The sequence below is a fragment of the Acipenser ruthenus genome, chromosome 6 (genome assembly GCF_902713425.1).
Source record: "Acipenser ruthenus chromosome 6, fAciRut3.2 maternal haplotype, whole genome shotgun sequence".
Lineage (NCBI taxonomy): Eukaryota > Metazoa > Chordata > Actinopteri > Acipenseriformes > Acipenseridae > Acipenser > Acipenser ruthenus.
This window is the reverse complement of record NC_081194.1, coordinates 68,520,984-68,535,636: the sequence shown is the minus strand read 5'-3', so window position 1 is coordinate 68,535,636 and position 14,653 is coordinate 68,520,984. Positions and strand designations below refer to the sequence as shown.

The following is a 14,653-nucleotide window of genomic DNA, read 5'->3' as shown; positions in this document are numbered from 1 at the left end:
CGCTGTTTTTACATTTTATTTTCTATCTACGAGGTAAGTGAGGCACTAAAGGCAACACTGCATTTATTTGTTTGTCTAAAATATGTTTTAACTATAGCACTTTGTTTTGCAACAGTGTAATCTGTTACACTAGTACATTCACAGCCGTTCATTTTTATATGATGGATTTCTTTAATATTTATACATTGCCTTTGAAAAAACTGCTAACATGCTAATGTATCCCATTTGCTCTGCAAATAGTGACAGTTGTTCAGAAATGCACTAAATATTGTATTAATGATCACCACCTAATATTTACAACACTAGAATTGTGAGGTTGAAAGCCAGCAAAGGAAGAGTAGACAAAAAATAAGACTTGACACCTTTTTTAGTTGCATGATTTTAATTGAAATGTACACTTACAGCATATATGCATATATATATGCATATATATATATATATATATATATATATATATATATATATATATATATATATATATATTCATATATATATATATATATATATATATATATATATATATATATATATATATAGTGTTTGTTAGATCATTAGGTTAAAAGTATCAGTACAGTTTAATCAATAAATTGTATTGATGTTACATGCATGTAAAGTTCCAGGGAGCAGTTCATTTGATTTCATTTGTACACTTGCATGAAGCAGGACACCAAGCCAAAACCGATGGGTGGCCACATCCAAAAGTCCCTTTCAGAGTAGGACAGTTGGAATACATGTCTGAGTAGGAACATGGGTTTGCTTTTAAGAAAGAGGAAAAAAAACAGTTATATACTTGTATAAGAGTGTTATTTGCATAACTGAATTACATGTTCTGGAACATAGCACATAAATTAGCATCTACAATGATTTTAGTTGTTCTGAACCAATAAAACCAATTTAGTTTTTAATACCATAAAGTAATCGCTTCTATACTTACTGCAGAGCTTATCTTCACAAGCATTTGGGCAGTCACCGCATGATGGACCAGCTTTGTAGGGTGTGGGTAATAAATTCTGGTCGTTTCCTCTGTACAGTGTAAGATACAAAACAGATCAGTATGTGCATTGAATGCCTACATTTGTAAAGAATTGTTACTTATAGATACTTAAACTTTGTAACAGTGCAAAAGAAGTATTCGTTCTATCCCAAAAATGTGTACTGTTTGTTTAAGAAGCCTTTATAATGCTTAGAATTTTGCTTCAGTTTAAATTATATATATTTAAAAAAAAAAACTTACGGAGGGCAGTACTGGCATACATAAAAATACTCATATTTAGAACCAGGGCAATGAGCAACTGCACAGCCAACCTTGTTAGACCTGTACCACACAACCTAAAAGGGAATTGAAAATCATTCACAGCAGGAACTTTTAAAACAGAAAAACACACATGTCTTTGACTAAAATGCATTGGTGGCTATCAATGTAGTTCGGGACAGTACTTTTTATTATTATTATCATAGATTCGTCTTTGAGAAATTTGATGTGACATTGGAGATAAATAATGGCTGCAAAATAAGATAAATGCTAACCTAAACTAGTGAGGTTATAGTTAGTAGTTTTACCTGGGTGTAATGCCCAACAACAGCACCATTTGTTGATCCAACTCCATACTTAAAATCTTTGACTTCATCATACCAGGCCTGGACTGCCATATCCCAGGAATCTGCACTGGAGGACATGTAAAGATTCTCACCACACCCGCTAGCTGTGAAGTTTAAAAACATATAAATGAGGGCTGTCAATTAATCGCAGTTAACTTCAGCGATTAATGCGTACATTTTTTTGGAGATTTTTTTTTTGTTAACGCAAATTTATCCCACTCCTCTGTCCCTCTTAACATACAGTAATTCATTTCCCGCTGCACCATTTTGATACACTCCAGTGCATGCCAGGATTGAATGAGTGTAGTCATTGTTTGAATATAAAATTAGTCACAGAACTGCATTATGTAGCAAAGCACTCAAGGACTTGTGAATAAAATATTAGACTTACATTTTATTTTCCTAACAAATAAACACTTATAAATTTAGATTGTTTATTTTTTATTTATTTTTAACAAAGGCACCTTTGTAACACTCCTACAGATCGATCAATCACCTGTTTGCACCTGGTTACTGAGCGACTACAGTACTGTGTGTTGAGAAACTGGCACTGTCACCTTGGCAATGATGACACAAATAAAATGTTTATTTTGTTGTTCATTTCATTTGTTGTTATTTACAAAAATGCTGGCTGGTATGTGGAGTTGGGGGTTAAAGCCTGTGGTGATTAACTAACTATGAATTACTACCTACAATAATTAATGTACTCACACGGTCTTCACTAAAGACAGTAAGTTTCACTGTAGCCCTCGGGATGAAATTGTTAACTAGGTGGCTAGTGGCAACATGTTTTAATTAGCAGTGGGAGAAAACCGCTTCAGCAAGTACAGTAGAATCTGCCAGAACTGAGGGACACTGAATCTACTATTGGATACTAATGAGAGCATAACAAATACAAAAGAAAATATATGTTTTAAGCAAAATATTACGTTAATGTTCATTATGGTAATTGTTTATTTACTAGTTTTAAAATGTTAAGTAAAACGTGGCCTATTTTTTGATCTTGTTAGTACAACTGGGCCCTTTGCTAATTATAAAGAAGGACCAACAAATAGGATTCAGAATCCAGAAATAGGAAACAGGGTTTTTATGCAGGGATGTTTTTTGGATGATGATGATAATAAAAATAATAATAATAATAATAGCAATAAAACAAAATTAAATGGATGCAGTAATCGTACCAATGAAATATGCGATTACAACCAAGGTTAACTGAGATTAAAATTTTTAATCTCAAGATTAATCGCAATAAAAAAAAATAAAAAAATGTAATCGCTTTACGGTCCTTATGTAAATATATATATATATATATTAGATGACCTGTTGAACAAATGTCCAAAACATCTGACTTTTTATAAATGATAGATGAATAGTAGTTCTATTATTTTTTAAACACTGTGGTGGACCTATTTAGTCAGTCATTTTGAAAGGAATCTGTGGTCTAAATCATCTGAGGTTACAAACTGTATGTATACGAGGCTAAAAAAAGGTGCAATTGGGAGTAACAATGGGTGGGCAACTTTTTCCTATGATATGGTCAGTGTGATCTGACAAACATTCCTGAACAAGTCATTCAGTACTTAAAAAAAATAAATAAAATGTTTTATTTGTTAAAGCATAAACTTTTATTGTGGTGCATAATGCTTTTTAGTGCAAGTCCCATCCATTGCCAAATTCCGTCAAATCCATGTACTGGCTCTGAAGACAGATCAAGTAAACATGTCATTTTCACTGTTTCACCTTAACAAGTTCAAGTGGGCTGGCACTTGCTGGGTGTTCAGTGCTTGAGTGCTATTGCCAATGTTAACGTTACGTTGTGTAGCTGCACAACGTAACGTTAGCTGAACTACTATGTATTTTTAATAACACACATCCTCTCTTAAAACAGTTAAATTACTGTATAATGCAAAATAACAACAAAACATTCTTCTATATCATCTATCAGTCAGAATTATATTTCTTGACCAATGCAATTAAACTTTAGAAATTAACACTTTTTGATTATTATTATTATTATTATTTATTTCTTAGCAGACACCCTTATCCAGGGCGACTTACAATTGTTACAAGATATCACATTATACATTATTTCACATACAATTACCCATTTATACAGTTGGGTTTTTACTGGGACAATCTAGGTGAAGTACCTTGCTCAAGGGTACAACAGCAGTGTCCCCTCACCAGGGATTGAACCCACAACCCTCTGGTCAAGAGTCCAGAGCCCTAACCACTACTCCACACTGCTGTATCTAACCTTTCTTTTTATCAAAAACATACATTTGCACTGAATTTTTAAAACATAAACCCCTCAGAACCTTATTAGTACAGAAGTCACTCCTGCTAATACTACTGCAGTTTTATATATAAAAACAAGCCCAGTCACGGTAATCACATTACAGTTACAGTAATGACAACATGCTACGGTAATGACTGTTGTGTATTTAAACAATGATTTAAGCAGTTTCTAATAAAATTAACAGACTCCAAATGCATATTTTCTATTGGAAATAGTAAAACCTTCAAATCCATTTAATGTTGACCAAGAGTAACATTGGTGATCAGCACTAACATTTCACTAATGTAGTGCCCCTCAAAACAGAGACAAATAATGTCTTTCCAACATATTATATGTTTATCTGGTTGTACTTCTTTTAGTTTTGAACAAAACATAGATTCTGCCACAGGCTATAATGTAGCCCACATGTTTTGCATAAAGACAAACTAGTCATTAAAGTATTATATGTTGCATTACTTCAGTCCACCTCTCCCAGCTCACTTTGTTAATTTTAATTTGTTGAAGGGCAACACCCAAAATAAATCTGTGCTTTGGTTGATCAATTATTATGTGGCAATAGTAATATACCTGGGTGTGTTTTGTTTGTTTTGTTTTTGTACAGTAATATTGTGTTTTGAATTGCTGATGTAAGGTGTAATGGATAAACAGTTATTGTAAAGTAATTCCTTTCTGCAAAAAGAGAGTCCAGCCCAAAGAACGAGCACATCAGTGTTAGGAACATGCAGATCAAATCCTTCGGTTTTAAGAACAAGCAAATGGAATCATTTGGACTCGCTGGCTTTATTTTGTGATAACCCTTGAAATACAGGGGGTGCCAAATATTATAGCCAGAGCCAAGGGACGGGCAAAACAGCACAGCAGACACACTGAAGAACATATTGCCCCAAGGTAATTCCACATTTTATATAGTATGTGTACATATATCCTACAATAAATAAAGACTGTTTTGAGGTAATGTGTTTCACACAACGGTATCCAATAATAAAAACATGCCAGCCACAGCCCTATATAGTAGTACTCCATTGAGGCTGGCTTTTCTATATATATAAAAAAAAAAAAACACCTTTCCCCGAAATAAAGCCAAGTGTATCATATTTTAGACTTATATCTCTTAGTAAAAATAGTTGAGATTCGCAAACTACACAAAATGGACATCCCATTTTTGGATCATTATTGCATGTGCATAAACAGGACTCTCAAAATATTATTGCAATCCATAACCCAGGCAGGTGCAGTTCTGCCATAATGCTTGGGCGGGCATCGCACGGATTGTGTAGGTAGCTGGCGCAATCCAGGTGATAATCGTATAATCAACTTGTTTTTGTCTAATCTGCACTGTCACTGCACACAGCTTTGTTGTAAATTATAATTACAGGCTAGCAAGAAAGAGACAAGTATTTTTCTCTCTCTGGTCATTTGTAACAATTGTAAATGTTCTAACGTCATCACTAGTAACCAACGAGAGCACTCCGAATTTCGCGACAGTAATCGCAGCCTAATGCTCACCCCTGGCTAACCTAGGCTAATTCTCACCCACGCGAATTTTAGCTTGGGCTAATTCGCGTCCCCTCGCGAGAATTAGCCAAGGGGTGAGAATGAACCTGGGCAAGAAATTCATCATACTGTCCTTATATTCCCTCTCGCCCTCTCCGTTCATCCTCTACTGGCTGACTTGTTCTCTTCCCTTGTCCCCCTGTGGTGGAACCAGCTTCCGGTTAACCGCAGGAATATTTGGTTTTAATGCTTTACATCATACTTCTTAAATCAAAAAGAAAAATAAACAGAACGTAATTCTTCAATATGTAAAAGTAACAAAACAAACAATCACTGGCAGTCTCGTGGTTCAGGTACAGAAAAGGGTAGTTTTTACCGGGTTCGGGTTCTCATTCAGTCCAATAATCCAGCCCACTAATCAGGTATACAGTGCCTATAGAAAGTCTACACCCCCTTTCAAAATGTTCACCTTTTGTTGCCTTATAGCCTGGAATTAAAATGCATTAAAATAGTTATTTTTTTCATTTATCTACACATCCTACCCCACAACTTCCAAGTGAAAAAAATATTCTAGAAATTTGTAGAAAATTAATTAAAAATAAAAACTGAAATAGCAATCCTAAATTAGCTCAGGTGTAACCAATTGCCTTCAAAATCACACACCAAGTTAAGTGGCCTCCACCTGTGTTAAACTGTAGTGATTTACATGATTTCAGGATAAATTCTGCAGTTCCTGTAGCTTCCCTCTTCTGGGTAGTGCATTTCAAAGCAAAGACTTAACCATGAGCACCAAGGCGCTTTCAAAAGAACTCCGGGACAAAGTTGTTGAAAGGCACAGATCAGGAGATGGGTATAAAAAATATCAAAGGCCTTGAATATCCCTTGGAGCACGGTCAAGACGATTATTAAGAAGTGGAAGGTGTATGGCACCACCAAGACCTTGCCTAGTTCAGGCCGTCCCTCCAAACTGGATGACCGAGCAAGAAGGAGACTGATCAGAGAGGCTACCATGAGGCCAATAGCAACTTTGCAAGAGCTACATGCTTTTATGGCCAAGACTGGTCAAAATGTGCATGTGACAACAATATCCCAAGCACTCCACAAATCTGGCCTGTATGGTAGGGTGGCAAGACGGAAGCCATTACTCAAGAAAGCCCACCTTGAATCCCGTTTTGAAGTATGCAAAAAAACACTAAGGAGATTCTGTAGCCATGTGGCAAAAAGTTTTGTGGTCTGACTAAAATTGAACTTTTTGGCCTAAATGCAAAGCGTTATGTTTGGCGCAAACCCAACACAGCGCATCACCCAAAGAACACCATCCCTACTGTGAAGCATGGTGGTGGCAGCATCATGTTATAGGGATGTTTCTCATCGGCAGGGACTGGGGCACTTGTCAGTATAGAAGGGAAAATGAATGGAGCAAAGTACAGAGAAGTCCTTGAGGAAGTCCTGCAGCCCTCTGCAAGAAAGCTGAAACTGGGACAGAAGTTCCACCAAGTATTAACTCAGGGGGGGTGGAGACTTCTCCAATTATGATCTTTCAGTTTTGTATTTTTAATATATCATTTTTTTCTCAATAAAAACTTTTTTCCCCTTAACAGTGTGGAGTATGGTGTGTAGATAAGTGGAAAAAAATCCTCATTTAAATGCATGAAACTCTGAGGCACTGACACAACAAAATGTGAAAAAAGTTCAAGGGGGGTGTAGACTTTCTATACACACTGTGTATATGTGTATATATATATATATATATATATATATATATATATATATATATATATATATATATATATATATATATATATATATCTCCCTCCCCCGCACCCCCTCCCGCTCCAACTCCTTCACCCACTGCAACCCCTACTAACTCACCCTCCTTCTCCACCTTCTTGCCCCTCTCAGACTCTGACCTCTCCTCCCTGCTCCAGGGTCACAAACCCACCACGTGTGCCTTGGACCCCCTCCCCACTCACCTCTTTCAAGCTGCTGCTCCTGCTCTACTCCCCTTCATCTCCTCCCTCCTCAACACCTCTCTACTTTCTGGTATTTTCCCCTCTGCCTTCAAAAAAGCCTCGATCACTCCCCTCCTCAAAAAACCTACCCTCGACCCCACCTCCCTCCAGAGCTACCGTCCTGTCTCCCTCCTACCCTTCCTCTCCAAAACCCTCGAGCGGACTGTACACCGCCAGCTCTCTGCTTTCCTGTCCAACCACTCTCTGCTTGACCCTCTCCAATCTGGCTTCCGCTCTGCTCACTCTACTGAAACCGCCCTCCTGTCTGTCACCAACTCACTTAAATGTGCCCGAGCTGCCTCTCTCTCCTCTGTCCTAATTCTCCTCGACCTCTCTGCTGCCTTTGACACTGTTGATCACTCTATTCTACTATCATCTCTTGCTGACCTGGGGATCTCTGGCACTGCTCTGGCCTGGTTCTCCTCCTACCTCTCCAACCGCACTTACCAGGTAACCTGGCGTGGAGCAACCTCCACACCTCACCCTCTCTTAACTGGAGTCCCCCAAGGGTCAGTCTTGGGTCCTCTCCTGTTCTCTCTCTACACCCGCTCCCTGGGCCCCCTCATCGCATCCTATGGTTTCTCATACCATTTCTATGCTGATGATGCTCAGATTTTCCTCTCCTTCCCCACCTCTGACTCCACCATCTCCTCCCGTATCTCTACCTGTCTGTCTGCTATTTCCTCCTGGATGCACTCGCATCACCTCAAACTCAACCTCTCTAAATCTGACCTCCTTTTCTTTCCCTCCTCCTCCCCCTCCTCTGATCTCTCCATCTCTGTTCCTCTGGAATCTACCACACTCTCTCCCTCTTCCTCAGCTAAGAACCTTGGAGTCACCCTGGACCCCTGCCTCTCTTATTCCCAGCACATCTCCACTCTGGCACGCACTTGCCGATTCTTCCTGAGCAACATCCAAAGAATCCGACCCTTCCTCACCAACTATGCTACCCAGCTCCTGGTCCAGGCCCTGGTACTCTCCCGCCTAGACTACTGCAACTCCCTCCTGGCTGGCCTCCCTGCGTCCGCCACCCGTCCGCTCCAGCTCATCCAGAACTCTGCTGCCCGCCTAGTGTTCTCTCTGCCTCGCTTCGCCCACGCTACTCCACTACTCCGCTCGCTCCACTGGCTCCCGATCACCGCTTGCATCCAGTTCAAGACTCTTGTACTAGCCTACAGATGCCTTGACCAGTCTGCACCCAGCTACCTCCAGACCCTCATCTCTCCCTACACCCCCACTCGACCTCTCCGCTCCGCCTGCACTAGAAGACTAGCTCTACCACCGCTACGCTCCCCTGCCTCCAAAGCCCGCTCCTTCTCCACCCTTGCTCCGCAGTGGTGGAATGACCTTCCTACAGATGTCAGGACTGCCCAGTCCCTGACCACATTCCGGCGCCTCCTTAAGACCCACCTCTTCAAAGAGCACCTGTAGAACTCCTCTGTTTGTATCCTGGGACACTATCACCCTTCATGTAAATGTGCTTTATTTTGCTCTTATCAGCCCCTATTTTACTGCATTTAATCCTGTACTTCAGAATACTGTAATCTGCCAAGTTTTTAACCTGTAGTACTTTGTATTTAATCACATCCTGATGTAACTATCACTATTTAATCATATCCTGATGTAACTATCACTATTACCTGCTGTACTTTACTTGAACAAAAGTTATTGTATTTCTTGCTCTTATTGTATTACTTGTATTGTAACGCTTGAAATGTTTTTGCTTACGATTGTAAGTCGCCCTGGATAAGGGCGTCTGCTAAGAAATAAATAATATATATATATATATATATATATATATATATATATATATATATATATATATATATATATATATATATATATATATGAGAACACATTGGGAGGGATCTTAGACCATTCCTCCATACAGAATCTTTCCAGATCCTTGATATCCTTCGGTCTGCACTTATGGACTGGAGGACTTTCTAAATCATAAACAAATCAAAAGCCCTAACAATTAGTAATATGACATTACACAACAAACTATGTCATTACACCATAGTAAATGCAGTTTAACTCAATTTGCATCAAATGAAACAAAGAATGCATCTTATAAATCAACATTCCAGCACCCATCATGCTATTTTTATACGTATGTTCATTATAAATGCACATTTATTATGATGGGACATTTTGCATTTTCTTTTTAAATGTTTTCAATACAAAATACTTACCACATCAAGTTCAGAATGGCGGCACTCACTACCGAGAAGGCTGGACAGCTGGCAGCTGCATTGGAGGGGGAAGTGCTGCAGGACAACCTCACCACTGAAGTGGCTGGACGGACAGTATACCACCCTGTCTGGGTAGCAGTGGTCCAGGAACCCTGCATACTGGGCCTGGACTTCCTGCGCTACCCAGGTGGGCAATTATATCTCAGAACCGAGACATTGCACCAGCCAACAATGCCAACACCGGGATGGAGCCGCTGGAGTGGGGGAACTCAGCCCTCCACTGGCCCAGGCAAGCTCAGAAACACCAACCCCCCTCCTCCCTCTCATCTTCTTCCAGCGCCAACGTCATCGAGCTCCCTCCACGGGGCCGTGGCCGCCCCGAGGATTGACATCACTGCACCCACGATCTCGTCCCAGACGCAAGCCCCTGCACCCTGCTGCTGCCACAGTGACCACAGTTTGACGTCCGAACTGTGAGGGACTTTGCCCGGAGCAACAGGTCCATCTGTAGGAGCCGTTATTTGCTTATTGGTCCAGCTTTGCTACTACTTTGGAGGATGTGGGCCGGACACACCTTGTCCACTCATCCCCATGTAGATGAGTCCCTGGATCTGGTGTCCGGGTCCAAATGGTTCTCCTCTCAACCTCCAAAGCGATTACTGGGAGGTAGCTTTGTCCCCCTCTGCCTGACTGAAGACTGCCTTCTCCACTGGCCACGGGCTATGGCAATTTACCGCGATGCCGTTTGGACTTTGCAACACCCTCGCAATGTTGGAATGGCTTATGGAGAAGGTGTTGGCCAGGGTGTCCCCAACGGAGTGTCTAGTCTATCTAGACAACCTGCTGGTCCATGAGAGGACCTTCCAGCTGGCCCTGGCTTCCCTACGAGAAGTGCTCCGGTGAGTGACGGAGGTGGGGCTCAGGCTGCACCCGGAAAAATATACATATGGATGAGGTACAGGGGTTGCCCTGTGATTGTATTAACTTTAAAATAAGCAGTCTGAGGTGATTTTATCCCCTGAAATACCCCAGGGCCCAGTTACTTATTCAATTTTAGTTACATTTGTGCATATTAGCGAATAAGAAGCTGGAATGCAAATAAGAAGCTGGCCAAAATGTGCATCGTCACATTGAGTTTTTGTTTGTTTGTTTGTTTGTTTATTTGTTTGATTTTGTAATTTTCCAAAGTAGCCTATAGTTTGACAATTTGTGGCTACGTCTTCAGATCGGCTTGAGGTAAAGTGAATTGTGTTGTGTGTATTGCAATGGGATTGTATTTCAGCTTGGGATAGTTATACACACATATACACATAGGGACACACAAACAGCTGCTTCTAACTTAGAATCCATGTTGCCAGGGAGACTCGGTCTGACTTGCTATCACTCTGTTTTTTTACTGGCGGATAGTCGTATTGACCGTGCTGAAGCAGGCAGAAAGCTAACTGGTGGAAGTTTACATTATCCACCACTTTCGTCTTTAGAAAATGGACACAGACTCTTAGATCATTAGGCATTCCACCAAAAGAAACTGTCAGAATAACGAATTAACCAAACTGGATAGAGTCCCGCCGTGTTTTTTGCAGATTTAGTAAATTCTCAATTCACAGCAGATCTCTTTTGAAAATAACACCCAGAGTGTGTGAAAAACCCGATTTCACAATACTGTAGCATTGCGTGTAAATGAAGGATGCTCACTCAGGATTTGCAGGTTCTCGAATTCCCACTGTATTAAGTCAGGACTCTACATTAGGGAGTGGTTAACAGAAAGTACTGATTAGAGGAGAAACTTCAAAATGGAGCAAGGTAACCAGTGGTGTACCACAGGGATCAGTATTAGGTCCTCTGCTATTCCTAATCTATATTAATAATTTAGATTCTGGTATAGTAAGCAAACTTGTTAAATTTGCAGACGACACAAAAATAGGAGGAGTGGCAAACACTGTTGCAGCAGCAAAGGTCATTCAAATTGATCTAGACAGCATTCAGAACTGGGCAGACACATGGCAAATGACATTTAATAGAGAAACGTGTAAAGTATTGCATGCAGGCAATAAAAATGTCTTCATCTAGACAATGTGGGGAAGCTATACAACAGGCCAACAAGATGTTTGGATATATTGTGAGAAGAGCTGAATTTAAATCAAGGGAAGTAATGTTAAAACTTTACAATGCATTAGTAAGACCTCACCTAGAATATTGTGTTCAGTTCTGGTCACCTCGTTACAAAAAGGATATTGCTGCTCTAGAAAGAGTGCAAAGAAGAGCAACCAGAATTATCCCGGGTTTAAAAGGCATGTCGTATGCAGACAGGCTAAAACAATTAAATCTATTCAGTCTTGAACAAAGAAGACTACACGGCGATCTGATTCAAACATTCAAAATCCTAAAAGGTATAGACAATGTCGACCCAGGGGACTTTTTTGACCTGAAAAAAGAAACAAGGATCAGGGGTCACAAATGGAGATTAGATAAAGGGGCATTCAGAACAGAAAATAGGAGGCACTTTTTTACACAGAGAATTGTGAGGGTCTGGAACCAACTCCCCAGTAATGTTGTTGAAGCTGACACCCTGGGGTCCTTCAAGAAGCTGCTTGATGAGATTCTGGGATCAATAAGCTACTAACAACCAAACGAGCAAGGTGGGCTGAATGGCCTCCTCTCATTTGTAAACGTTCTTATGTTCTTACACCGGGCTGGTATTAGCGTGCTGCTTTACAAGCCAGTGGTACAATTACAACTGAGCAACCGAGTGCTACTCAGACTGTGATGAATAATAAAAAAAAGAAAAGAAAGTAAAATAAAATGCACTGTTGCAGCCTAAGTGTAGTCTGGTTTCTTTTTGCTGTAGTCCCACTTCACTTCAGCTCTCCGTGGTTCTGTCTTCTGCATTCATTTTCTCACTCCAGCTTGTCTCTCCATCTGAGCAGCAGCCAGGCAGCAGAAGCAGCAACCCACTACATATCCACGCATCCAGGACACAACCCCAATGCATCAGCCATCAATCCCAAGCAGACCAGGCTTCCCGCTCTCAATCCCCCGATGGTTGCAACATTTCGTCCCTTGGTTTGTGCCAACAATGTTGCAACTGGGTACCACTCGTGCGGCAAGCCAAGCCCCTAATTGGTGGTGATTCTGACGTCCTCCGAACACCTGCTGCATTGGACTGTTTACCTTGGGTCACAGAACCTTCCTGAACGCTGGTACAGCAGACCCAGTGTCGTTACAATATAATCCCAATCAAATACGGAAATCGTTTTATCAAAGTTTTGAAAAACCGACCCCTAGGCATTCTTGAATAGATGCCAGAATGTTTTATTTATTTTTTATTTCAAGTACTTCTCAATACTTGCTCCGCAGCGCCTCACAAAGCCTCTGGCTCCTCTCACTCCTATGCCTCCACTAACAAACTTACTGTGTTTTTTTTTAAACAGTCCATGATCAGACGCACATAAACAGGTGGATTCACATACAGACATCGATGAAATGTAGACCTGTGCAAACTGTCCATTACTTTTTTATCCCAGATAAAATTTTACAGGACATCAGGACCTTCTATAAAATTTCAAACTTAAGCGTCCTGTGTCTTTTTACTCCTGTGCGAATCGACCATGTCAGTGTTATGTTAGAATTGATATAGCATTTCCGGGGTAACGCTATGATTGTGCAACTCTTAAATGGATGCTTTGAACGGTGCATTTGAAGATATGTATGTAAATACATATCACTCAAAGAACAAAACGGTTATTCTAGCCTTTGGAAAAGAAGGTTCAACTAAATAAGTTATTTATATCCGGTTCAATGTTTACAAATCATGCACAAAAGTGCCTTCTCTGGCCACAACATCGCATTTCATTTTGAATTTACTGACTTTTCTTAATAAAAACTAATCCATGCTGGGAGGTTACTAGACATCCTCTGCGTTTGACCAACTCTGAGGACGCCTGGTTTTTAGTCCCATGCAAATAATGCTGCCTTACAGCTCTGTCAATAACTCACCACTTTTAGATTTATGGTTATTTATAATGACATAGATTTGTTGGGATGAGTAGATATTTCATCCATAACTTCAAACAGTAGTAAGACAATTGTGTCTGCTAATTCATCAGAGCATGCTGTTATTTATTGCAAGCTTGAATGCTTGTATCTTTATTATTTATTACATATGAATTATTAATTGCTTTCTGCTCCAAGTCCAAAAACCTTCATACCTTGACACATTTCAGGGAAAATATTTATTTACTATATTTTTTTATTAAGTACAATCATTATTATGGGTAGAGTATTTTACAATACTGCAGTGATTTTAGAAAGGGAATTTTACCCAGTAGCCACAGTGTGCAGAATACAATATGGCTGTTTGGAACTTTAAATGCCTGCTGTGTCTGTCATAGAGCTTGTTATGGCTGTCATAGAGCTTATCTGGAAAACAGGATGCATCATCTACAAGTGATCTTGCTTGTAATAAACACATTCTAAACTACTCTGAATGTGCTTACCACAGATGCAAAAGACATAAAACACCAGAAATAAATACACTTATGCCAAATACGCTGTTTTTACATTTTATTTTCTATCTACGAGGTAAGTGAGGCACTAAAGGCAACACTGCATTTATTTGTTTGTCTAAAATATGTTTTAACTATAGCACTTTGTTTTGCAACAGTGTAATCTGTTACACTAGTACATTCACAGCCGTTCATTTTTATATGATGGATTTCTTTAATATTTATACATTGCCTTTGAAAAAACTGCTAACATGCTAATGTATCCCATTTGCTCTGCAAATAGTGACAGTTGTTCAGAAATGCACTAAATATTGTATTAATGATCACCACCTAATATTTACAACACTAGAATTGTGAGGTTGAAAGCCAGCAAAGGAAGAGTAGACAAAAAATAAGACTTGACACCTTTTTTAGTTGCATGATTTTAATTGAAATGTACACTTACAGCATATATGCATATATATATGCATATATATATATATATATATATATATATATATATATATATATATATATATATATATATATATATATATATATATATATATA

The 14,653-nt window shown here is 39.5% G+C and overlaps 1 protein-coding gene across 1 annotated transcript; it reads right to left on the bottom strand.

The window, feature by feature from the left end:
* Positions 1-542: 542 nt before the first annotated feature.
* On the bottom strand, positions 543-1,726 carry LOC131737391 (cysteine-rich venom protein Cau1-like). The gene is made up of 4 exons (XM_059025943.1): positions 1,561-1,726; positions 1,235-1,329; positions 935-1,023; positions 543-756 (listed from the first exon to the last, which is right to left on the bottom strand). The coding sequence occupies exons 1-4, from the start codon at positions 1,720-1,722 to the stop codon at positions 629-631; spliced, it is 474 nt and encodes a 157-aa protein (XP_058881926.1). The 5' UTR covers positions 1,723-1,726; the 3' UTR covers positions 543-628.
* Between the last annotated feature and the right edge of the window lie 12,927 nt (positions 1,727-14,653).